Source organism: Gekko japonicus, unplaced genomic scaffold (assembly GCF_001447785.1).
Source record: "Gekko japonicus isolate JY-2015 unplaced genomic scaffold, Gekko_japonicus_V1.1 scaffold1492, whole genome shotgun sequence".
NCBI lineage: Eukaryota > Metazoa > Chordata > Lepidosauria > Squamata > Gekkonidae > Gekko > Gekko japonicus.
In genome coordinates this window covers 359,419-379,788 of record NW_015173716.1, presented here as the reverse complement: position 1 = coordinate 379,788, position 20,370 = coordinate 359,419, and the positions used below count along the sequence as shown (strand labels likewise).

Below are 20,370 nucleotides of genomic sequence, written 5' to 3'. Positions count from 1 at the left end.
AGGGGCCCACAAAAGTGGAGGAACCCATGCCCGGACGGGGGCCCTGGCAACTCTAATTTCAGCCCACTTTCAGTGCACTTTGCGACTGGATTTTACTGAGTGGAATGGTAAAATCCACTTCTAAGTGATCACTAAAGTGCATTGGAAGTGGACTGAAGGTGCATTATTCAGCGTGTGTGTGTGAAAATGACCTGTTGTGGCTACCCTACTGGCACTTATCTCACCCTAGTCAAGGCCTTCCGGTAAGGCCTGGGCCCTGGCCCTTCGCAGTTATTTGTTTGCTTAAATATTTATTCCCCACCTTTCCATTTTGCTCAAGGTGGCCAAGGTAAGCAGTGCCCAGAAGATGGGGCTGGGCTGGGGGGAATAAATAGGTGAGAATCCAGGATCCTTCTCTTCACTGGCACTTTCAGATCAAGGGCTTCCTTTCCATCAAAGCTGCTACCTGAACATCTGTCTGGTTTTTTAACTTCTCGTGAAAACGTATTGCGTCTGTAGGATGACAGTCCTGCTCCTTTGGAGTCCTAGTTTCAGCATGTAACTTGTGTCTCTCTCTCTTTGTGCCAGGGCAACAAAGGAAAAACCGGTGTGATCGTAGCAGCCTATATGTACTACAGCAAAATCTCTGCAAGGTACGGGAAAGGATTTGGGGCGGGGGTAAGGCTGCCAACTCTGGCTTGGGAAACTCCTGGAGATTTGGGGGGGGGGGAGCCTGGGAAAGGTGAGGTTTGGGGACGGAGGGACGTCAGTGGGGTACGATGCCACAGAGTCCACTTTCCAAAGCACCCATTTTCTCCAGGGGAACTGATCTCTGTAATCTGGAGAAAAGGTGTGATTCCAGGAGATCTCCAGGCCCCGCCTGGAGGTTGGCAAGCATAGGTGGAGGGTTGGGCTTCCAGCTCCATGTCAACCATAAGCCTTCTTACTACCACGCCTCTGTTTCCCTCACAAATAACATGGCCTTCTCTTATCCATTGGACTCTGGTTTCCCTCCTTCCTTCTGAATGGCCTGCTTTAGATCCAATCAGGGTGGGTAGAATCTGGATGTCATATAAGAACGTTTGAGTCCAGTGGCACCTTTAAAACCAACAGAGTTTTATTCAAGGTATAAGCTTTCATGGGCATGCACACTTCCTCAGATACAATCAAATGGAAGTTACCAGTCCATATATATAGGTAGAGGGTGAGCAGTAAATTAATGTACAACATAATGAAGATGTTTAACAGATTCAAGGGCCAAACAGGAGTAACAAGCTTAGTTTATATGGTTACCATTTCAGGGGGGGGACGACGAACATAGTGAAGGAAATAAATATGTCAAAATTGGAGACTGATGGGTAGATGTGTCCTTAATTGTGGAATTCCGAGAGTAATTAACTGAGACCCTGCCATTACACTCCATCCGTCTCCTTTCAAACATGGAGGTGACTTTACAGAATCTTCTTCTTTGAAGTGGGGCGATTGGCTGTGTAGAGTTATCTCCCCTGTCGCCAGACCAAAGAAATACATTCCAATCTAGCATTCCACATTACATTACATTCTACTATTTACTACATTACATTACAATCTACTCTTCTAAACTACTATTCCAAATAAGAAATAACATAAAGAGGATCTATGGCCCTTCTGGGGGATTGGTGAGAATACAGGTGTAAGGACTGGATGAGGTTAGCATATGTAGTGAGATAAGAAGCCCAAATCCCTGTTAAGTCCTGGGGATTCCATTGTTCCGAGTGTTGTAATAACTTGCAGCTCAGCATTTTCCCTTTCTAGTCTGTTCCTGAAGTTCCTTTGCAATAAAACCACTACTTTGAGGTCACTCATTGAATGTCCTGGAAAACTGAAGTGTTCTTCTACAGCTTTCTCAGTCTTGTGATTCTTGATATCAGATTTGTGTCCATCTATCCTTTGGCATAGGGTTTGACCTGTTTGCCCTGTGTAGAGAACCAAAGGGCGTTGTTGGCATTTAATGGCATATACAGTATTAGAAGATGAGCATGTGAATAATCCTGAGATGGTGTCGTTGACATTGTTAGGTCCAGTGACTGTGTTGTCTGGGTGTATGTGGCAACATATAGTCTTTTTATCCAGCATCCACAGACATACTTTAGGGCTGCCAACTATGGCTTGGGAAACACCTGGAGATTTGGGGAGTGGAGCCTGGGGAGGGCGGGGTTTGAAGAAGAAGATGAAAAGTTGGATTTATACCCCTCCCTTCACTTGAAGTCTCGGAGCTGCTTACAGTCTCCTTCCCTTTGTCTCCTCACAACAGACACCCTGTGAGGTAGGTGGGGCTGAGAGAGTTCTGAGAGAACTGCTTTTGAGAAAACAGCTCTGAGAGAACTGTGACTGACCCAAGGTCACCCAGCTGGCTGCATGTGGATGAGTGGGGAATCAAACCTTGTTCTCCAGATTAAAGTCCACTGCTTTTAACCACTACCCCAAACTGGGCCTCACAGGGGAGTTTTGGTCAGAGGAGGGACCTCAGCAAGATACAATGCCAAGGAGTCCACCCTCCAAAGCAGCCATTTTCTCCACGAGGACTGATCAGTTGTAATTACAGGAGGACTCCAGGCCCCACCTGGAAGTTGGCAACATTAATACTTGTATACACACAGACACTATTCCTCTCTTCTCTCTTAAGTGCGGACCAAGCCCTCAGCACACTGACCATGCGCAAGTTCTGTGAGGACAAGGTGGCGGCCTCCCTGCAGCCCTCACAGAAGAGGTGAGACTTCCAGTTTCTTCTTTCCTCTTCCTGTTGACCACAGTCTGCTTCAAAATGGTGGCCGCTTGAAAGAAGTGAACTGTTGGTAGAGGGGGCTGCTTATTGTGTGGGAGATATAGTTAGGGACCACCTTTCCAGCTTCCTCAGCCTTTGGACTGGGAGCCAAAAACGAGTTGATATTGTGTACCCTTCCATCTTGGCATCTTCCCAAACTGACCTCTCATCCTAACTCCATGCATCTGCCCTGGGTCTGGTCAAGCAGGTATGTACCGGGAGTTCCTGGCTGACACTTAACATTCTCAGGCATTCTGGAGTCAATTCAAATTGGGACTGCTGCACATATTGGGAAAGGAGGGTGTTATATCGTGGGCAGTTGGCGTTTCCTTATTGTATGGTGTACTTACTTTAACATCATCCCTTCAGGTAAAAGCCTTTGCCTTAGTATCACTTTTCACTCGTGTTGCTGGTTGCTGGCTGGGGCTGGTTGTGGCCTAGCTGGGCCCAGACCAGGCCTTGCTTACATTCTAATCAAGGTCTGTTCTGTCTTGGTACCTGGTGCTGTGGAGTTATTAGAAGGGGTTTAACCCTGCCTGCCCTGGGCCATCTTCCTGACCTGAAAAGGCCCCAGGGAGTTGCTGTTTGCCCCAATGGAGAAACCTAGGTGTAGCCTGTAGTCCATTGGTACACCTATGGGCCCTAACATGGAAAGCAGAGGTTCCCTGGCGCCATCTCCAGTCAGGAAAATGACACGGGTCAAGGATTTAGCTTTGAGGGCACTTTCCAGCAGCACCACCATACATGCCTAGGATTGTACTGTAAAGGAGTGAGGAGAAGGTCAGGAACCACGGCCTTTTTCCAGACCCAGAAATTGTTTTGCGGCCTCTGGGTGTACGAAGCTGAACACATGTGACAAGTCAGACTACTGGTTTATTTAGCCCACAATCATTTATTTGGAATGGCAACGGTTCTTAGACCGAGATGTTTCACACTGCGTTCTATTTAATCCTTGAACTGGAGATGCTGGGGTCTGAACCTGGGACCTTCTGTGTGCAAAGCAGAAGCCCCAACCCCTTCCTGATGGCCCTTGACTCCTCTCTTCCTTCCCTGTGGACAGATACATCCATTATTTCAGCGGGCTGCTTTCGGGCACCATCAAGATGAATAGCAACACACTATTCCTGCACCACGTCTTGCTCCCGGCTATTCCTGCCTTTGAGGCTGGAGGAGGTAAGTGAAGCAGGGCTGTGATAATGACATCCCACTTAAGGCTTGTGCATGCCAAGCAGCTTTGCACGTGTTTGTGTGAATTCCTGTGTACAGTCTTGCCGGGTTTTTTCTACCCCCATTCTCATAACAAATGGAGTTTGGCCTTGCCAGTTCCAAAGCAGCCAGCGGGAAGTCCTATTTCACACACAACAGATGGGAGGGCTTCTGGAGGTCTGGCCCTGCTGGTGGACCTCCTGATGGCCCCTGGGTTTTGGCCAGTGTGTGACACAGTGTGTTGGACTGGATGGGCCATTGGCTTGATCCAACATGGTTTCTCTTATGTTTTCTTAACATGTGGAATTCATTGGTGCAAGGAGCAGTATTGGCCTAGTTTCAGGGCCCAGAGATGCCTTCACCTTTCCCAAGCATCTTCTTCATTTGTTTTTCCTCTTCTAGGTTATCAACCTTTCCTAAAGATCTATCAGTCCATGCAGCTGGTCTATACCTCGGGGATCTAGTGAGTACTGGTTGTGGTTTCTTCTGGGACAAAGAGCAATCTCCACGGGGGCTTTAATCCCAGCTCCCCTTTTGTTTTTGTCTCTTAACAGCAGCCTGCATGGTACTGGCGGGTCTCAGAAGCTCTGCATCACCTTGGAGCCAGCCTTGCTCCTGAAGGGGGATGTCATGGTGAGTTCAGGACCCGAGGTGAAAATTGGGTTGTACCCCAACAGCTCCACTGAACGAAGGCATGAAATTCAATTATCCTATAGCATTGTGTGTAGAATAGCCAGGAGATCCATAGATTGTCTGGCAGTCTTAAGTTCTAGCTCATTAGTGTCATGCACCACTAGGTGGCGAGCTAGACTTTTTTGGGGGGCTGAGAGAGTTCTGAGAGAACTGTGACTGACCCAAGGTCACCCAGCTGGCTGCATGTGGAGGAGTGAGGAATCAAACCCAGTTCTCCAGATTAGAGTCTGCCGCTCTTAACCACGACACCAAACTGGCTCCACAAAGGCGTGAGCCTCCCTCCAGCATAAGGAGAACTTCCTCCATCTTCCGTGGCACTTCCTCTTGCTCCCTCTCTTCCCAGTAACGCACACTTCCCATGATGCCGTGCTGTAGAGCTGGGCATCTTGCTTGTCCTCTTTTCATTTATTTTGGGACAATTTAAAAATATGTATTAGTTAAATTTATATCCCGCCCTCCCTAAACGGGCTTAGGCTGGGTAACAACAAGTGTATGAACAATTAAAACCAGACAATATAATTAATTCTCAAAACAGCTAAAACACAAACACAAATATAGTTGTTTGCATTATTTTTGTCTTGGGCGGGAAGGCAGCATGGTATGGCCCCCGAGGAAGACTCTGCAGAGGCAGGCCATGGCAAACCACCCCTGCTTCTCCCTTGCCTTTGAAATTCCCTTCTTGGAGTCACCAGAAGTTGGGTCCGACTTGACAGCACTAGCATACGTGATTTCATTTTGCAATTTAGAAGTGGGCCGCAGTTACCGGGGTAGCTTACTACGACACTGCCATCCAACTTGTCAAGCGTATCGCCAACCCCGTATTGCAATCTTCGTTTTTCATTTCGGGGTCATGTAAAATAGTGGTGACCGGATCCCAAGAGAACTCAAAACCCGTCATACCTTTAATCAGCGGGACTACATTCCCTTTCCAGGACTCCTTGAAGTAAACCACCAGTTGTGCAACAAAACCCCTGTGGGCTCTGTGGGGTCTGTTGGGGTTGTTCTGGTGTGGGTGTGCATTGGCTGCTACCCCACCCTTTGATCCTTCCCCTGCCTTTGCGTGCCTGGGCTTGTAGTGGGGCGGTTCAGAAAGCGTGCACGCCAACATCTGATCGGGTTAGAACGGATAGAAGGAAGTACTTCTTCACCCAAAGAGTGATTAACACATGGAATTCACTGCCACAGGAGGTGGCAGCGGCTACAAGCATGGACGGCTTCAAATGGGAATTAGATAAGCATATGGAGCAGAGGTCCATCAGTGGCTATTAGCCACAAGGTATAGATAGGGGCTCTGGGGCAAGTGATGCTCTGTCATCTTGGTGCTTGGGGGGGTCAACAGTGGGATGGCTTCTAATGTCCTGGCCCCACTGGTGGACCTCCTGATGGCACTGGTATTTCTGGCCACTGTGGGATACAGAGTGTTGGGCTGGATGGGCCTTTGGCCTGATCCAACATTGGCGTCTCTTATGTTCTTATGTTCTTATTGCCCTGTGTCAACTCTTGCCCCCGTTTCCCACCCCCAGGTGAAATGCTACCACAAGCAGCTCCAGGGAGCCGAGCGGGATGTCGTCTTCCGAGTCCAGTTCCACACCTGTACCATCCACAGCACCCAGCTGTGGTTCAGCAAAGATGAGCTGGACGAGGCCTGGAGAGGTACGGGGGAAGGCTGAGTCCCCGAGATGCTACAGTCCTGGGGCAGCCGCGCCTCTTCATGCATTATAAAATTCTCGTGCTTGTTGGCCAACGACACAAAGTCTTTGAACCAGACATTCACGGGGAGCTTTGTGTCTCGGGTTGCCAACCTTCAGGTGGTGTAGGGTTGCCACGTCCCCCCTGGCCACCAGCAGAGGGAGGGGGGGAGACTGGCCAGATCCAGGTTGGGAAACTCCTGGAGATTTGGGGGTGGAGCCTGGGGAGGACGGTGCCATGGAGTCCACCCTCCAGAATGTCCATTTTCTCCAGGGAAACGGATCTCTGTGGTCTGGAAACGAGTGGAAATTCCAAGGGACCCCCAGCAGTGTTCCCTCTAGGCTGAGTTAGTGTGAGCCAGCGCAGTTTTTTAGCCTCCGGCTCACCCATTTTTGTCTCGGCTCAGGAAGGGATGGCTCCGGAGCAACCTAATTTATGCAGCAGCCAAATCGCTCGCTCACAACTTGAACGCCAGTAGCTTACAAAGTAGGATTTTTGCTCACCAGACTCCACAGCTTAGAAGGGAGCACTGATCCCCGGGTCCCATCTGGAGTGGAGACTGGCATCTCTAATGGTGGCTAGAGATCTCCCGCTAGTACAGCTAGTCTCCAGGCGACAGAGATCAGTTCGCCTGGAAAAAATGGCTGCTCTGGAAGATGGAGTCCATGGCATTATACCCAGAGGTCAATTCGGGGGGTATCGTGGGGGATCGCATTTCCCCTGGGTGAGGGGCGGGGCACATGACGAAGCCCCGCCCCCTGTTTCTGGCCACCCCGCCTCCGGCCCTCATTCAGCCAGGAGGAGGCAGGAGAAGAGGGAGGGTAAGTTGCTTCCTCCTTGCCTCTCCCCACCCCTGCCTGCCTGGGGCCAGGGAGGGCCTTGGCGGGGCTTCCTCACACTCCCGCTGGCCTTGCAGGTCCACCGCCGGGCCCCTGATGTCAGGGGGTGTGGCATATGCTAATGAGTTCCCCTAGCTCTTTTTCTACGAAACGACCCCTGATTATACCCCATTGAAGTCCCTCCCCTCTCCAACCCCACCTTCCTTAGACTCCACCCCCCCAAATCTCCAGGTATTTCCCAACCCAGAGCTGGCAGCTCTACAATTGTACCTCCCCAGACTCAGGTGGGCCCTTTTCTTCTTGTGAGTGGGGCGCGTGGGTGGAAGCAGGGGCTGCCTCCCCTTCCAGGCCACTTTCTCCACCTTAAAGCGTCCCCTGAAGCTGCCGCTGGCTCCGTTTGGGAAGCTGACTTGCAGTCACGTTAAGGAACTGTGTGATTTTGCAAACAGAGCCAAGTCTGACTAATTTATTGCTGTATGACATTTCATAGGCAAAAGCCTGTTTCCAGAGGTGGGCTATAAACGAGCCACATAAATAAGTGAATAAATAAAAGTTAGTGCCGTGAAGAAAAGTTGATCTTTAAAGTGGTGCCTCAAAGTTCTTTAAATCTTTGCTGCAGCGGTCCAGAGACGGATCCATGTGTTCCATAAAATCCTCTGGCAGAGTCCTTCCCAGGCTGTACCACCTAACAGGTGTGAGGGTTGAATTTTTTATAATCCATTTTTAAAAAATTCCATGCATATAAATATGAGGCAGAGGCTTGACTAGACTGCTTTCCCCCTTGAATATGCCACTTCTCCCACTGAAGATTCCCCCCCCCCAAGAACCATTCGAAAATGGAGTCCCACCTAATGATTTAAAAAGCCTAGATTTTGCTACTTTTCTGAGATATACTTCCAGAAGGTTTGTATAAACATGAAGAGACAGGGAGGAGCAGCTTGAGAAATACCTTGATCGTAGAGAGGCCTCTTCTTTCTGGAGTAGCTCTGTGGAATGCTTTGGGCTGTATTTACATCAGGCATTTCATTAGAAAAAACATCTTAACAGTATAGCCCTAATCTCCCACCTTTCCTCCTTTAACCTAGTCCCCTCTCATTTGTAGCCATGGCCCTTTTCAAAGAAACAGAACCAAAGTGATATTATAAAGAAGAGGTCCCCTCAACCTTTTTTAGGCCTGCAGGCGCCTTTAGAATTCTGACATAAAGTGCTGGGCGCAATCACAAAATGGCTGCCCTAGGAGGTGGAGGCAATCAAAATGGCTGCCGTAGGAGGTGGAGCCAACCACAAAATGTCAGGGAGTGAGGTTGCATATACATAACTGTAATGGTATTTCTTCAACATTTCAGGCAGAAGCTCTGTTTAATAGGCTGCCTTTTAAGCTGCACAGCCAATCAGAAGCCCTGCTGGGTAAATGACCCACCTAACTCCACTCACTTTCTAAAAGCACTTGGCCGCCGCCAGGAAAGGTGTTGGCAAGCGCCACAGGTGTGCACAGGCACCACACTGGTGTCCCCTGCTATAAAGGAAAGTGCCACTGAGCATGAACAGAGTGCCCTTCCCCTCACCATTTGAGCAGCTGCTGTCTGGCTTGGAATAAAGAAACAGGACTGAGCTGTCAGAGTTGATCATTTCTTTCCAAGCATTTTTCAAAGCAAACCGAAGTATTTGGGTGAAGGTGAACCACGAGGCGGGGAAATCACTGCGCTCTTCACCTCTCTGTTTTCCTTCTCCAGATGAACGTTTCCCTTTCGAAGCGAGTGTCGAGTTTGTTTTCTCTTCCAGCCCGGAGAAACTGAAAGGTGGGTGCGTGGTGCAGGGGTGGCGGTGGATGCCCTCTCATGTGTCCCACAGATGTCTCCTTGATTTCCGTTGATCTGGAGCATGGGTGACAGGCGCATTCCAGTCTGACAGAGATTTCCTGCATTCCATTGTTGATTTTGGAAGAGGAGACAAAACTGAATGTGCTGTGTGTTTGACGTGGCGTATGGGCAATGCCACTATCAAAGCTTGGCTGACTTAGAGCAGGGCCCCTAGCTAAATAAAGTCCCCTCAGCTGTGACTTTCAGCCCAACGGGATCTTTATAAATCTACTGCTCATCTGGGACTGCAAAAATCATAGGTGGTTGGCCGGCACCTTATACTTTTATTTCGTCCTTCATCGCAGGAGCTCATGAGTGGTTCCTGCCTCCCCCATTTTACCCTCTCAATAACTCTGTCATGATCTGGCCTGTGCCAGTACGGCCTAGCCAGCCTAAGAGGCCTGGGTGGCAGTAGGAGGCAGCTAGGCCTACAACTCCCAGAAGGCATTGGGAGAGGCAGAGAGGATTCTAAAGAGACCGTTGGAGTCGGTTGGGAAGACAGTCTGGGAGGAGACTGTAATAGTCTGGTGGGAGAGAATCTGAGCTGTTCGCTGAGGGAAAAGGGTGTCTTTCGTCTCTCTCTGCGGCCTGATCTTAGTGAGAAGATAGGCTGGGCTGGGAAGAGGAAGATCCCTCCGTCCTTCGTCTCTCTGCAACCTGATCTTAGTGAGAAGACAGGTTGGTCTGCGAGGAAAGGATCCCTCAGTGTGAGTGTTAGGCAGGCAGGCTGTGGGCCTGGAAGTAAAGCAGTTAGGGGTAATAGACAGCTGCGTTTATGTTTATTTTTCCTTTCACACTGTTATCCCCTTTTTAAGCACCTTGCCGTGTCTTGTTTTCCCTGCCCCACTGTTGTTTTAATAAACCCTTTTTGTGTAATTATTTTCTCTGCCTGGGTCAATCACGCCTGTATTGGTCGGCTGAAAAGGGGCTTGGGAAGGTACCCTGGGGACCATAAATCCAGGGTGGTGGCGGCTGGGGTCATGACAAACTCCATGAGGTGGATCAGAGAACCTGTGTATTGTAGTGTTTAGAGTGTCAGACCAGACTGGAATCCCACGCTGTGCTTTGAAAGCTCACTGGGTGATCTTGGGCCAGTCACACTCACTCGACCTAATTTACGTCAGAGGGTTGTTGTGAGAATAAAATGGGGAAGGGAGCCTGCGTTATGTGGAGAACATAAGAACATAAGAGAAGCCATGTTGGATCAGGCCAATGGCCCATCCAGTCCTACACTCTGTGTCACACAGTGGCCAAAAATAGAGTTGTCAGGTAGACTTACCTGGCCAGCAGGGGTCTCTTGATGTCCTTCCGGGAGACCAGAAGTGATGTTGGGCATTTTTGGGCCTACTTGCAGTCAGGGATGACATTCTGGTTTGGGGGGAAAACTCTATGGCTTCAAACCGTAGAGTTTTGCCCAAAAAACCAGAGTGTCGCCCCAACTGAAAGTAGGCCCAAAACTGGAAGTAGGTCCAAAAAGGTCAGTTGGGGGCGAGATTTCCTCCCACCAGCCAGCTGGCCGGCAGTGGGCAAGAGCCTGCAAAAGCGGGGGTTTGCCCGCTCCTACTGGGGGGCTGCCAACCCTAGCCAAAAAGCATTTCCTGTCTCTTACTACAGGTCGGGAGACGTATAGGAACAATGCTGGGACCACGGTGGATTACAACATCTCCGACCCTGTTGTGCGATGGGACTCCTATGAGCACTTCAACTTACACCACGAAGACAGCCTGGAAGGTAAGGCTTGTCTGAAATGAAGCATTTCTACAAAGTGGATATATCAGTGAGCCCTGATTACCACATTCTAGGAGCTGTGTATATTTGGGGTGGGGACCAGTGTTCCCTCTAAGCTGGGCTGGTGTGAGCTACTTAAGAGTTTTTTAGCCTCCGGCTCACACATTTTTGTCTTGGCTCAGGAAGGATGGATCCAGGGCAAGCTAATTTATGCAGTAGCCAAATGGCTCGCTCACAACTTTAATGCCAGTAGCTCACAAAGTGGAATTTTTGCTCACAAGACTCCACAGCTTAGAGGGAGCATTGGTGGGGATAGAATTTGGTTTGGGATCCAGAACTGAACATCCTGGGACTCTCCCCTTCCAAGCTGAGCCCTGAAGGCCACAAAGAAAAATCTTGTGAAGCTCTAGGCGGCCCTATTAGAAATTTCACAGCGGAAGTGTCGTCCTCTACAATTGAGACCCACCCATAACCTGTCCAGATTCGAACCCTTTCTGAGAAGTCCTTGAAGCAGTGCACAATTTTTTAAAAATCCAACCCATAAACACTCAATAACAGCAAAGATACTGAAAATGCTAAATAATTAAAATGGGTAAAAATCAGCACGACGTCTCGGAAGAAGCCTTGAAGGCAGCAGTCTTAGGGCTAAACCAGGCATGACAGCATCCCGATGGCACCAGGGTGTCATTGTGATTGGGCCTGCAGCACGGCAGGTTGAGATTATCTTGTCCCCCCCTGCACCTGCCACCACTGACGTTGCGGCATCACATCTAGTCTAGGTTTGCCAGCTCCGGGTTGGGAAATGCCTGGAGATTTTAGGGGTGGAGCCTGAGGAGAGCGGGGTTTGAGGAGGGGAGGGACTTCAGTGGGGTATAATGCCATGGAGTCCACCTTCCAAAGCGGCCGTTTTCTCCAGGGGAACTGATCTCTGTCACCTGGAGATCAGTTGTAAGCAGTGTTCCCTCTAAGCTGAGTTAGTGTGAGCTAGCTCACAGTTTTTTAGCCTCCAGCTCACACATTTTTGTCTTAGCTCAGGAAGGATGGCTCCAGAGCAAACTAATTTTATGCAGTAGCCAATTCACCTGCTCACAACTTTAATGCCAGTAGCTCACAAAGTAGAATTTCTGCTCACAGGACTCCACAGCTTAGAGGGAACATTGGTTATAAGTAGCAGGAGATCTCTAGCCATCAGGGCCGGCTCACCCACTAGGCGAACTAGGCATTCGCCTAGAGTGCTGGGCCCTGGATGGGGCACCGAGCTGTGCCTCTCCCCCCGCCAAAAGATCGTGAGCAGCTCTCCAAGTGTCAGCACTTCGCTAATTGGGGAGAGGCATCTGGTGAGCATCCCGCGCCTGGAGACAGGATCCCCCCCTCCCTCCCAAACTGCCTTTGGAAGCGGAGCATGAGAGAAATCTCTCTTCCATCTTGGAGGGTGCTGCAGGAACATGTGGGGCGTGCTTGCTGGGTCTGACAGCTGCAGGGGGGGAGGAGATGGTGGTGGTGGTAGCAAAAGGGTGGCTGGCTCCAGAGGTCTCCAGGCCCCACCGGGAGGTTGGCATCTGCACCACAAGGCAGCCTCGCCTAGGGTGCAGAAGCACCTCGAGCCAGCCCTGCTAGCCACCACCCGGAGGTTATCACGGAAAGAAGTAGACACGAGGGTAAGAAACAACCATGAAACAATAACTAAGCAATGTAAACAACTATATTAACCACAACTTATTCCACAGAAAAATCACTTTCGTACTCTAGCCAGAACGGGAGTGTCCCAGAAATTGCACATCCTCCTCCTGCGAAGTAAACAATTTACAACAGCTAATAAACAATTTACTGTTTATCACAGCTCTACATCTGAAGTTGGACTATTTGGAAAAGTCTCTATTGGAAGTTTACATATTCTGAATGGACTAATTGGCGGCACAGAGCACTGTAAATATCAGTGAACTTTATTTTTCATTGTACCTTCATTGGACTATGATGGAACTGAGTGTGACACCTTATTAAGAGTCTTTCTATTGAACCTATGGACGGTTTTTCTGTGGTATATGTTGTGGTTAATATAGTGGTTTACATTGCTTAGTTATTGTTTCACGGTTGCTTCTTATCCTTGTTTCTACCACTTGGAGGCTGGCTCCCCTTGAATGTTGTGTTCAAAGCCTTAGTTTTGTTGGCCAACAAGCACAAGAATTTTATAACGTGTGAAGAGGCTCAACTGGAGGTTGGCAACCCTAAGTCTGGCCCTTACGTGTGTAACAAAACAGCTTAAAATATCAGGCATGATGTCAATAATTGGGCAACAGGCCCATGTAGGACTGCCAAGTCCCCCCGGGGGCGGGGAAAACCCCACCCCAGAGGCCCGTTCCCTGCCACCGGCGGATCGGGCCTCGGGGGGAACCCCACCCCTGCGTGCGCGTCACCAGGAAGTGACGTTATGACGCCGGGCACGCTGGGGGCGGGGCCACGACCATCCGAGGGGGAAACTCTATGTTTCCCCCTTGGATGGTCGTGGCCCCGCCCCCAGCGTGCCCAGCGTCATAACATCCCTTCCTGGTGACGTGCGAGCGGCGCGCACACGCACGCATAGGACACAGGACGGGAGTTCCCTGCTCCCGACGATTTTCGACTTGGCAACCCTAGGCCGGTGGCTATGGTGGGGCCTCCCAGGGCCCGGCCCCCTGACTTCTTTCCAAGGCCCCATGACTTTTGGGGATACGCGAGGGAGAGGCGTGGCCCCCGCTTCTCCCCTAAAGCATTTAAACTTTAGATGCTTTGGGGGGAGAAGCTGGGGCCATGTGCCTGCACTCCAAGCCGTGAAGCACATGGCCTTCTCCTTTCCACTTCTCCCTCAAAGCATTGAAAGGGACCCTTTCCCTAGTGCCGTGTGACGGAGTGAGCTCCCGTCTCTGGCCCCAGCTCCTGCCAGCCTAGCAGTTTGAAAGCAAGAAATTGCAAGTAGATATATAGGTATCGCTTCAGTGGGAAGGTAATAGCGTTCCATGTGCCTTGGCATTGAGTCATGCCGGCCACATGACCACGGAAACGTCTCTGGACAGCGCTGGCTCTTCGGCTTGCAAACGGAGATGAGCACTGCCCTCTAGAGTTGGATTTGACTGGCTTTCGAGCAAGGGAAACCTTTACCTTTAAATGCTTTGGGGGAGAAGTGGGGGCTGCGCGTGCCCCCCCCTTTTTAAATGGCCCTCCCAAATTGAAAAATCCTGGCTACGGGCCGGTTGGCCAGGCCACATTTTTAAAAAAACACGTTTAAAAAAGCAACAGCCCAGCAGATCTTTCCAGGAGCGGGAATGAAAATGATCTGGGGAAATGTTTTCAGCTGGCACCAAAAATGCACAATGCTCGGCAACCGGGCAGAAGGCTGATGGGAGAGCACTGCACAGTTGTTTATATGAGGGCAGAGCCTAAATATGTCTCCCTTTTGTTGGTTTTAATGAAGTTTGGTATTTTGAACATACACCCCCCACACATACACACATTGCCCGGCCTGGATGGGAATGCGCCTCCCACAAGCACGCAGGTCTGGCCACAGTGGCTCCTGGGAGCGGTAATTCCCCACAGCTGGCTCCTGCTGGGTCTCTCCTGATTACAGTTTCCTCCTAACGTCCACCTAAAGTAAACTCGTTAAGAACTACAATAAATAAAATACCAGAGGGAGTAGTCAAACGGCAGTTGAATAGTCGCAGTGCACCCACACGGCCAGAAAAATGATAGCAGGACGGGATAAAGCCAACTCCTCCTTCCCATCAAGAGCAGATGTTGGGAGAAGGGGAAAGACGGTGCTTTTTGGGCCCCAATTTTGTATTAAAGGAGCGTTATAAATATTTGAGACGGGGAGTGAGAGAAGGTTGGCGAGTTGGATGCCTGGATGACAGGAAGGAAATGGCCTCTTGGAAGGAAATGCCATCTGGCCTCAGCCAAAGGTGATCGACCATCGCCCTCTACTGGAGGAAGCCTGAATAGATCCTCACCCTGGTCATTAAACCACACTTGGGGCCAAACTGCAACTGATGCTGGGGCGTTCCAAAACTGGAACTCGGGAGGTGGTATTGGGCCCTGAAAAAGCAGTTGCTGGGGGGAACAATAGGAACTAGGGCTGTGGCACTAGGGAAGGGAGGATTAATTCTCCCACACACACACTGAGGTAAATCTTACCTAGGCTTGCTAACTCCAGAATGAAAGATTCCTGGTGACTTAGGGATGGAGCCTGGAGAGGGCAGGGTTTAAGGAGGTGACAGACCTCAGTGGAGAGCCAGTTTGGTGTTGTGGTTAAGTGCGTGGACTCTAATCTGGGAGAGCCAGATTTGATTCCCTGCTCCTCCACATGCAGCAGCTGGATGACCTTGGGCAAGCCATAGTTCTGTCAGAGCTGTTCTGTCAAGGACAGTTCTGGAAAGAGCTCTCTCAGCCCCACCTACCTCACAGGGTGTCTGTTGTGGGGAGGGGAAGGGAAGAGAAAGGAGTTTGTAAGACGCTCTGAGATTCCCAAGTGAAGGGTGGAGTATAAATGCAATCTCCTCCTCCTTCTCCTCCTCCTCTTCTTCTTCTTCTTAAATAAAGAGTCTATTTATTTATTTATAACATTTTTACCCCGCCCTCCCCGCGAACGGGCTCAGGGCGGCTTACACGAGGGCACACGCCCATACATAAAAACAGTATAAAACAGTAAAACTATTAAATTGCAACAAAACAAAACAAAGTGCTCCATACAAACAAGATGGTCTCCGAAGATGGTACCAATCATGTCATTAGGGTGATATCGTCCTGCCGATGGTCCAGAGCCAGTCCAGCAGTATCACTGCCATGCAAAGTTGTGATAGTTCTTCCGGGGACCGCTCCAACCCCGTTGTTCCAGTGGCGGTAGTGGTGGTAGTGCCATGCTTTCCAGGGGAACTGATCTCTGTGGTCTGGAGATCAGTTGTAATTCCAGGATATCTCCAGGCCCCACCTGGAGGTTGGCAACCTTAATCCTACCCCCTCCTACCGTTCTATTAAGCAAAGTTTGGAGCCTTCCTCTGACTCAAGTGTCTCTGGGAATCTCTTTACTGAAGCATAAACCAACAGAATTAGACCTTTCGGTGCAGGTGTACACAGGTGCATGCCTTTGAGCGTGCCAGCTATGCATTAGTGAGACACCAGGCGACACAGGCTGGGAGGCCTGCCGATTGTATGTATTGCTTTGCCTCCTCCATCTAGGGCTGCCAAGTCCCCCTGGGGGGCGGAAATCCCCCCGCCCCAGAGGCCCGTTCCCCGACGCCGGGGAATCGGGCCCCGGGGGGAACCCTGCCCCAGTGTGCACATCACAGGGAAGTGACGTCATGACGCTGGGGGCGGGGCCACGGCCATACAAGGGAAAACTATGGTTTTCCCTTGTATGGTCGTGGCCCCGCCCCCAGCATGTCCGGCGTTATGACGTCACTTCCCTGTGACGTGCATGTGGTGCACGCGCCGGGATCTGCACGGGAGTCCCCCGCCGGCACGGTAAGTGCCACTTGGCAACCCTACCTCCATCTCTGACCAGTGTCCCGCTTCTCCTATACAGATGTCTCTCACACCCGGGGCCCGCTGGATGGCAGCCTCTATGCCCGGATCAAGAAGAAAGGCGACCTTAGCGGCTTCTCTTCTAGCAACGGCAGCGCCAGCAGCCCAGAGTCCCCTCCCCAGCAAGGCGGGCGCCTCCTTTCCATCAGCAGTGACTCGGGGCACTCCTCCATGCTGACCGAGAAAGCAGACGACAGCACGCCGCCATCCAGGCTCCAGCCCACGCTCGCCGAGAAGGAGGAGCTGGACAGGCTGTTGGGCGGATTCGGCGTCCAGCCTCCGCCCCGGCAGCTGGGTGAGGGAAACGGTCCTCATGAGGTTTCCTCCTCCGCTGCTGCCCCCAAGGAGAGGGAGACGGCCATTTTGGAAGATGAACTGTCAGACGTGGGTCCTCCTGAGCCCCACTTTTCCTACCAAACTCAGCGCCCGGGCCTGGCCCGCCACTGTTCCTGTCGCCTCGGTTACCATTCCCACAGCCCCGAGAGGGCTCACCCTGTGGCCTACTACAGGCCAGACGGCACGTTGGAGCGGAGACAGCCGATCTACAATGGCGGGCACTCTCACCTGCACCCTGAGGGGTACGAAGAGAAACAGAGGGTGTACCGCTCGCTGTCTGAAGGCCTACAGCCCCACTCGTACCCCTTCACCCACGAGCCGCTGCCCCCTCACAGCCCTAGCAGGCGGGAGCACGAGGAGCTGGTCATCTTGGAGGACCCGCCCACTTTCTTATGCCCTTGCCAGGATTGCCAAGAGGCCGCTCGCGAAGAGGCGAGGGTGCCCACTGCTTCCTTCTACGGCCTGCGCCTCGACCGGGAGCCGGATCTGTGGGGGGTGGAGAACGCGAGGCCGTCCCTCCTCCATCATCCCCTCCATCGGGGTGGCCAGCCCGTGCCTCTTCTTATGCCGGCTGCCTTCGGGCACCACCACCTGTCCCACGGGCAACACCAGGCATTCAGCTTCGAGCCCAAGATGGTGGCCCCACCACACCTAAGCCATGGTTACCCCACCCACCAGAGGGCAAAGGTCATGGAAGAGACTGCAGAACCGTTTCCCTACCACCGCTACGGTCCGGCGTATCCTCCGGTCGCATCGTACGCCTACGGCAGGGCCTCAGCCAAGGCCTGCATTTCCCCTTATGCCTCAGGGTACTCAGGGTCTCCCCGCTCTGGCTCCATTTCGCCAACCAGCCCCCTCTATCCACCCACCAGGAAGCATGCGTATGAGCTCCCGGAGAGCGGCGAAGGGTACCTGCTACCGGGGCCCCCAGAAAGGCCGCGTGGTAAGTGACCAGCACGGGTGTGTGTGTGTTTGGTTTCCAAACTGATAGGAAGAGGTTATCCAGGCGCGGAGGGGGATAAATCACCAAGGGATCTCTGACGGCACCTCTCTTTTATTTTGTGTGGTTAGGTGTGATGTAGTTTTACATTTCTTTGTTGTTTCTTTCTCAAGGCATGTAACGCTGCCACCAGGAATTTAATTCCAGTCTTTAATTAATCTTTCCCACACTATTGTGCCCAAACTCTAAGGCGCCTTCATTGAACTATGTGGTTCGGAGGATAAGACTCTGAATTCACAATAAACAAGACAAACTTTATTGGTAAAAGAAGCGGATTGTTAAGTTGCTTAGTAGAATCTTTCCCTTTTACTCAGGTCTCTGTCAGCTTTTTCCTTCACACTCTTAAAATACTCTGACCATATTAGATTTTTCCTAATATTCCCCCCCCTTAAGTATATTTTCTTCCTCCTTTAGAATCTTAATGCCTTTCACAGCTATATGATTCTAGTTAGAAGACTACTTCTCAGACTCTGTGTGGATTGACCACAACTGCCAGCTACTGACTGCTGACTTCAGACTTCCGACTGAACCCCCTTTGCCTTCTCCTTCTCTCCACACACACACACACACACACACACACGCGCACACACACACACACACACACACCCCTCCTAGCTCCGCCCACACACTCTCAGTCACCAACCAATCACCTCACTCACTCTTCTCCTTCTTTCACCCCCTTGTTCTTCTGACACTTACCAACCACTTCTGACACCTACCAACCATTTAAAGAAACACACACATATAACTTGAAATCGTTACAGGATCCTTTTCCTAGAGGGTTTTTTTTTACACTTTGTGTTTATTTCGAATGTTCCGAAAGCACAGTAATATTATACAGGGCCAACGCAAGTTGCAGTGTCATCCAAACAAATAATAACCCCAGAAACTTTAAAAAACAAACAAACAAAAAACAGCCAGAATACAAACATCAAACATACCTGGAATCAAGACAGCGTGAAACTTAGAATAATGTCACAATCCCTTACCAAGATGTTTTGCAAGTGTAGAAATACAGTTGTTTGACCAGTATTGACTGGTATTTATGAGAAGCTTTTGTCCAGGACTTACATTTCCTCAAATAACATACCATATAGCACAGCAGAGTTACGAGAGGCTATAAAATCAGGTATTAACCAGGAGAGTTCTGTGTTGTCGTTGTTTTTTCAAAAAATATCAAATCATGGTAGTATTTATTTTTAGTCAGAATGTCAGGTTCTGTGAGATATTGGACATGAGGGAACCATAGCGTCACAAATATTCCTTGAGTTGAGCACTATGAGATGAAATTTTACCTGAGGTAAAATACTCCCATAGCCTAATCCTCCAGTCAGTGATGGAGGACATTGATTTGTCTTTCCAGTGAGAGGCTATAGCCGGTCTCGCCACTGTCAGAAGCAAGGTAATTATTTCAAGCTGAATTTTATTCCTAGTGGTTTGATGCTCAACAGTCAAGGGCCCTGAATGATAAGACTTGAAAGTATCCAGGAACACAACTCTCTGTTTGGGGTGTATGTATGTGTGAGAGAGGCTGGGAAGTGTGTTGAGAAAAGTCCTGGAGAATCTCTGGACTTCCCGAAGGACAGAGCACTTGCTTTGCTTATGGGTTCAGTCCCTGCCCCACTGAGGCCCCTTCCTTTAGCAGAGGCAAAAATGGGGGGCAGGAAGAAACCTTGGGCTTTACCATAGAGACTGAGGAATTCCTAGAGCGTTGTGATGTCACTTCTGGGTACTCAAAGTCCCTGTCCTCCCACTGGTTGCCAGGGCTTGATTGGCACCCTGCGCACAGTTGATGTGTGTCAGAGTTATCATCAGATGGGGGGGAATCCAAATACAATGTGTTTAAAAATGGTAAAGTGTAGTTAGACCACTGTCAGATAGCTGGCGCTGGGGATTACATTCCTCTGCCTGAAACCCTGGAGAGCTACTGCCAATCGGAGTGTAGAACTAGACGGACACACAATCTGACTCAGTTTAAGGCAGCTCCTTATCTTCATATCTGTCATCTAAGGGTCTGAGATCGAGGACCCGGTCCTTGCTTTGGGTTTGTTTTTGTTTTTTTTGGGGGGGGGGGGGAGGGTTGTATTTTTTCATATGCATATGTGTGTGTGTGTGTGCACCTTGAAGTCATGGCGACCTCTTATGACTGACCCCTACTGGGGGCCTGGAGGATATTCAGAGAGATGGCTGAATAAAACCTGCCCCTGTCCTTCCGAGTCGACTGCTGGTATTGCAAGGAGGTGTCCAAGCACTAACCACAGTCAACCCTGCTTAGCTTCCGAGATCTGACAAGATCGGCCTTGCCTGGGCTATCCAGATCAGGACCTGGCTCCAAAAAGCTTGAATGTGAATGTGTCGGCCTTACTTGGCGATGTCCTGGCTGACCATGTGGGTTTCCTCTCCGCTTGCTTTCCACAGAGCTGCAAGAATGCAGAGAGGCCGGCCCCTGGCAAGAGGCTCCCGTTCCGCAGCATCTGCAGGAGGGACACGCGACCTACACGGAGGTGTCCGGCCCTCCCATGCACACCAGCAGCCCAGTATTCACCAACACCAGGCGAGTATCCTGCAGAACAAGGGGCTTTGCACTCCCTTTGAAGCGTAATGGGGCTTCTCAAGTGAGAAAGGAAAAAAAGAAAAAGGGAAAGAAAAAAGAAGAAGCAGTCATACATGTTGCTGTGGTTGCCAACC

General features: G+C 50.5%; 1 protein-coding gene across 1 annotated transcript in view; it reads left to right on the top strand.

Moving 5' to 3' along the window:
• TNS2 (tensin 2) overlaps positions 1-20,370 on the top strand; it is a 108,240-nt gene that overhangs the window by 62,039 nt on the left and 25,831 nt on the right. Inside the window, exons 9-18 of the mRNA XM_015423335.1 lie at positions 568-632; positions 2,645-2,728; positions 3,843-3,955; positions 4,391-4,451; positions 4,543-4,621; positions 6,205-6,334; positions 8,943-9,008; positions 10,683-10,799; positions 16,348-17,625; positions 20,101-20,236. Coding sequence (XP_015278821.1) covers positions 568-632; positions 2,645-2,728; positions 3,843-3,955; positions 4,391-4,451; positions 4,543-4,621; positions 6,205-6,334; positions 8,943-9,008; positions 10,683-10,799; positions 16,348-17,625; positions 20,101-20,236 — 2,129 coding nt within the window. The remainder of the gene's footprint in view (positions 1-567; positions 633-2,644; positions 2,729-3,842; positions 3,956-4,390; positions 4,452-4,542; positions 4,622-6,204; positions 6,335-8,942; positions 9,009-10,682; positions 10,800-16,347; positions 17,626-20,100; positions 20,237-20,370) is intronic.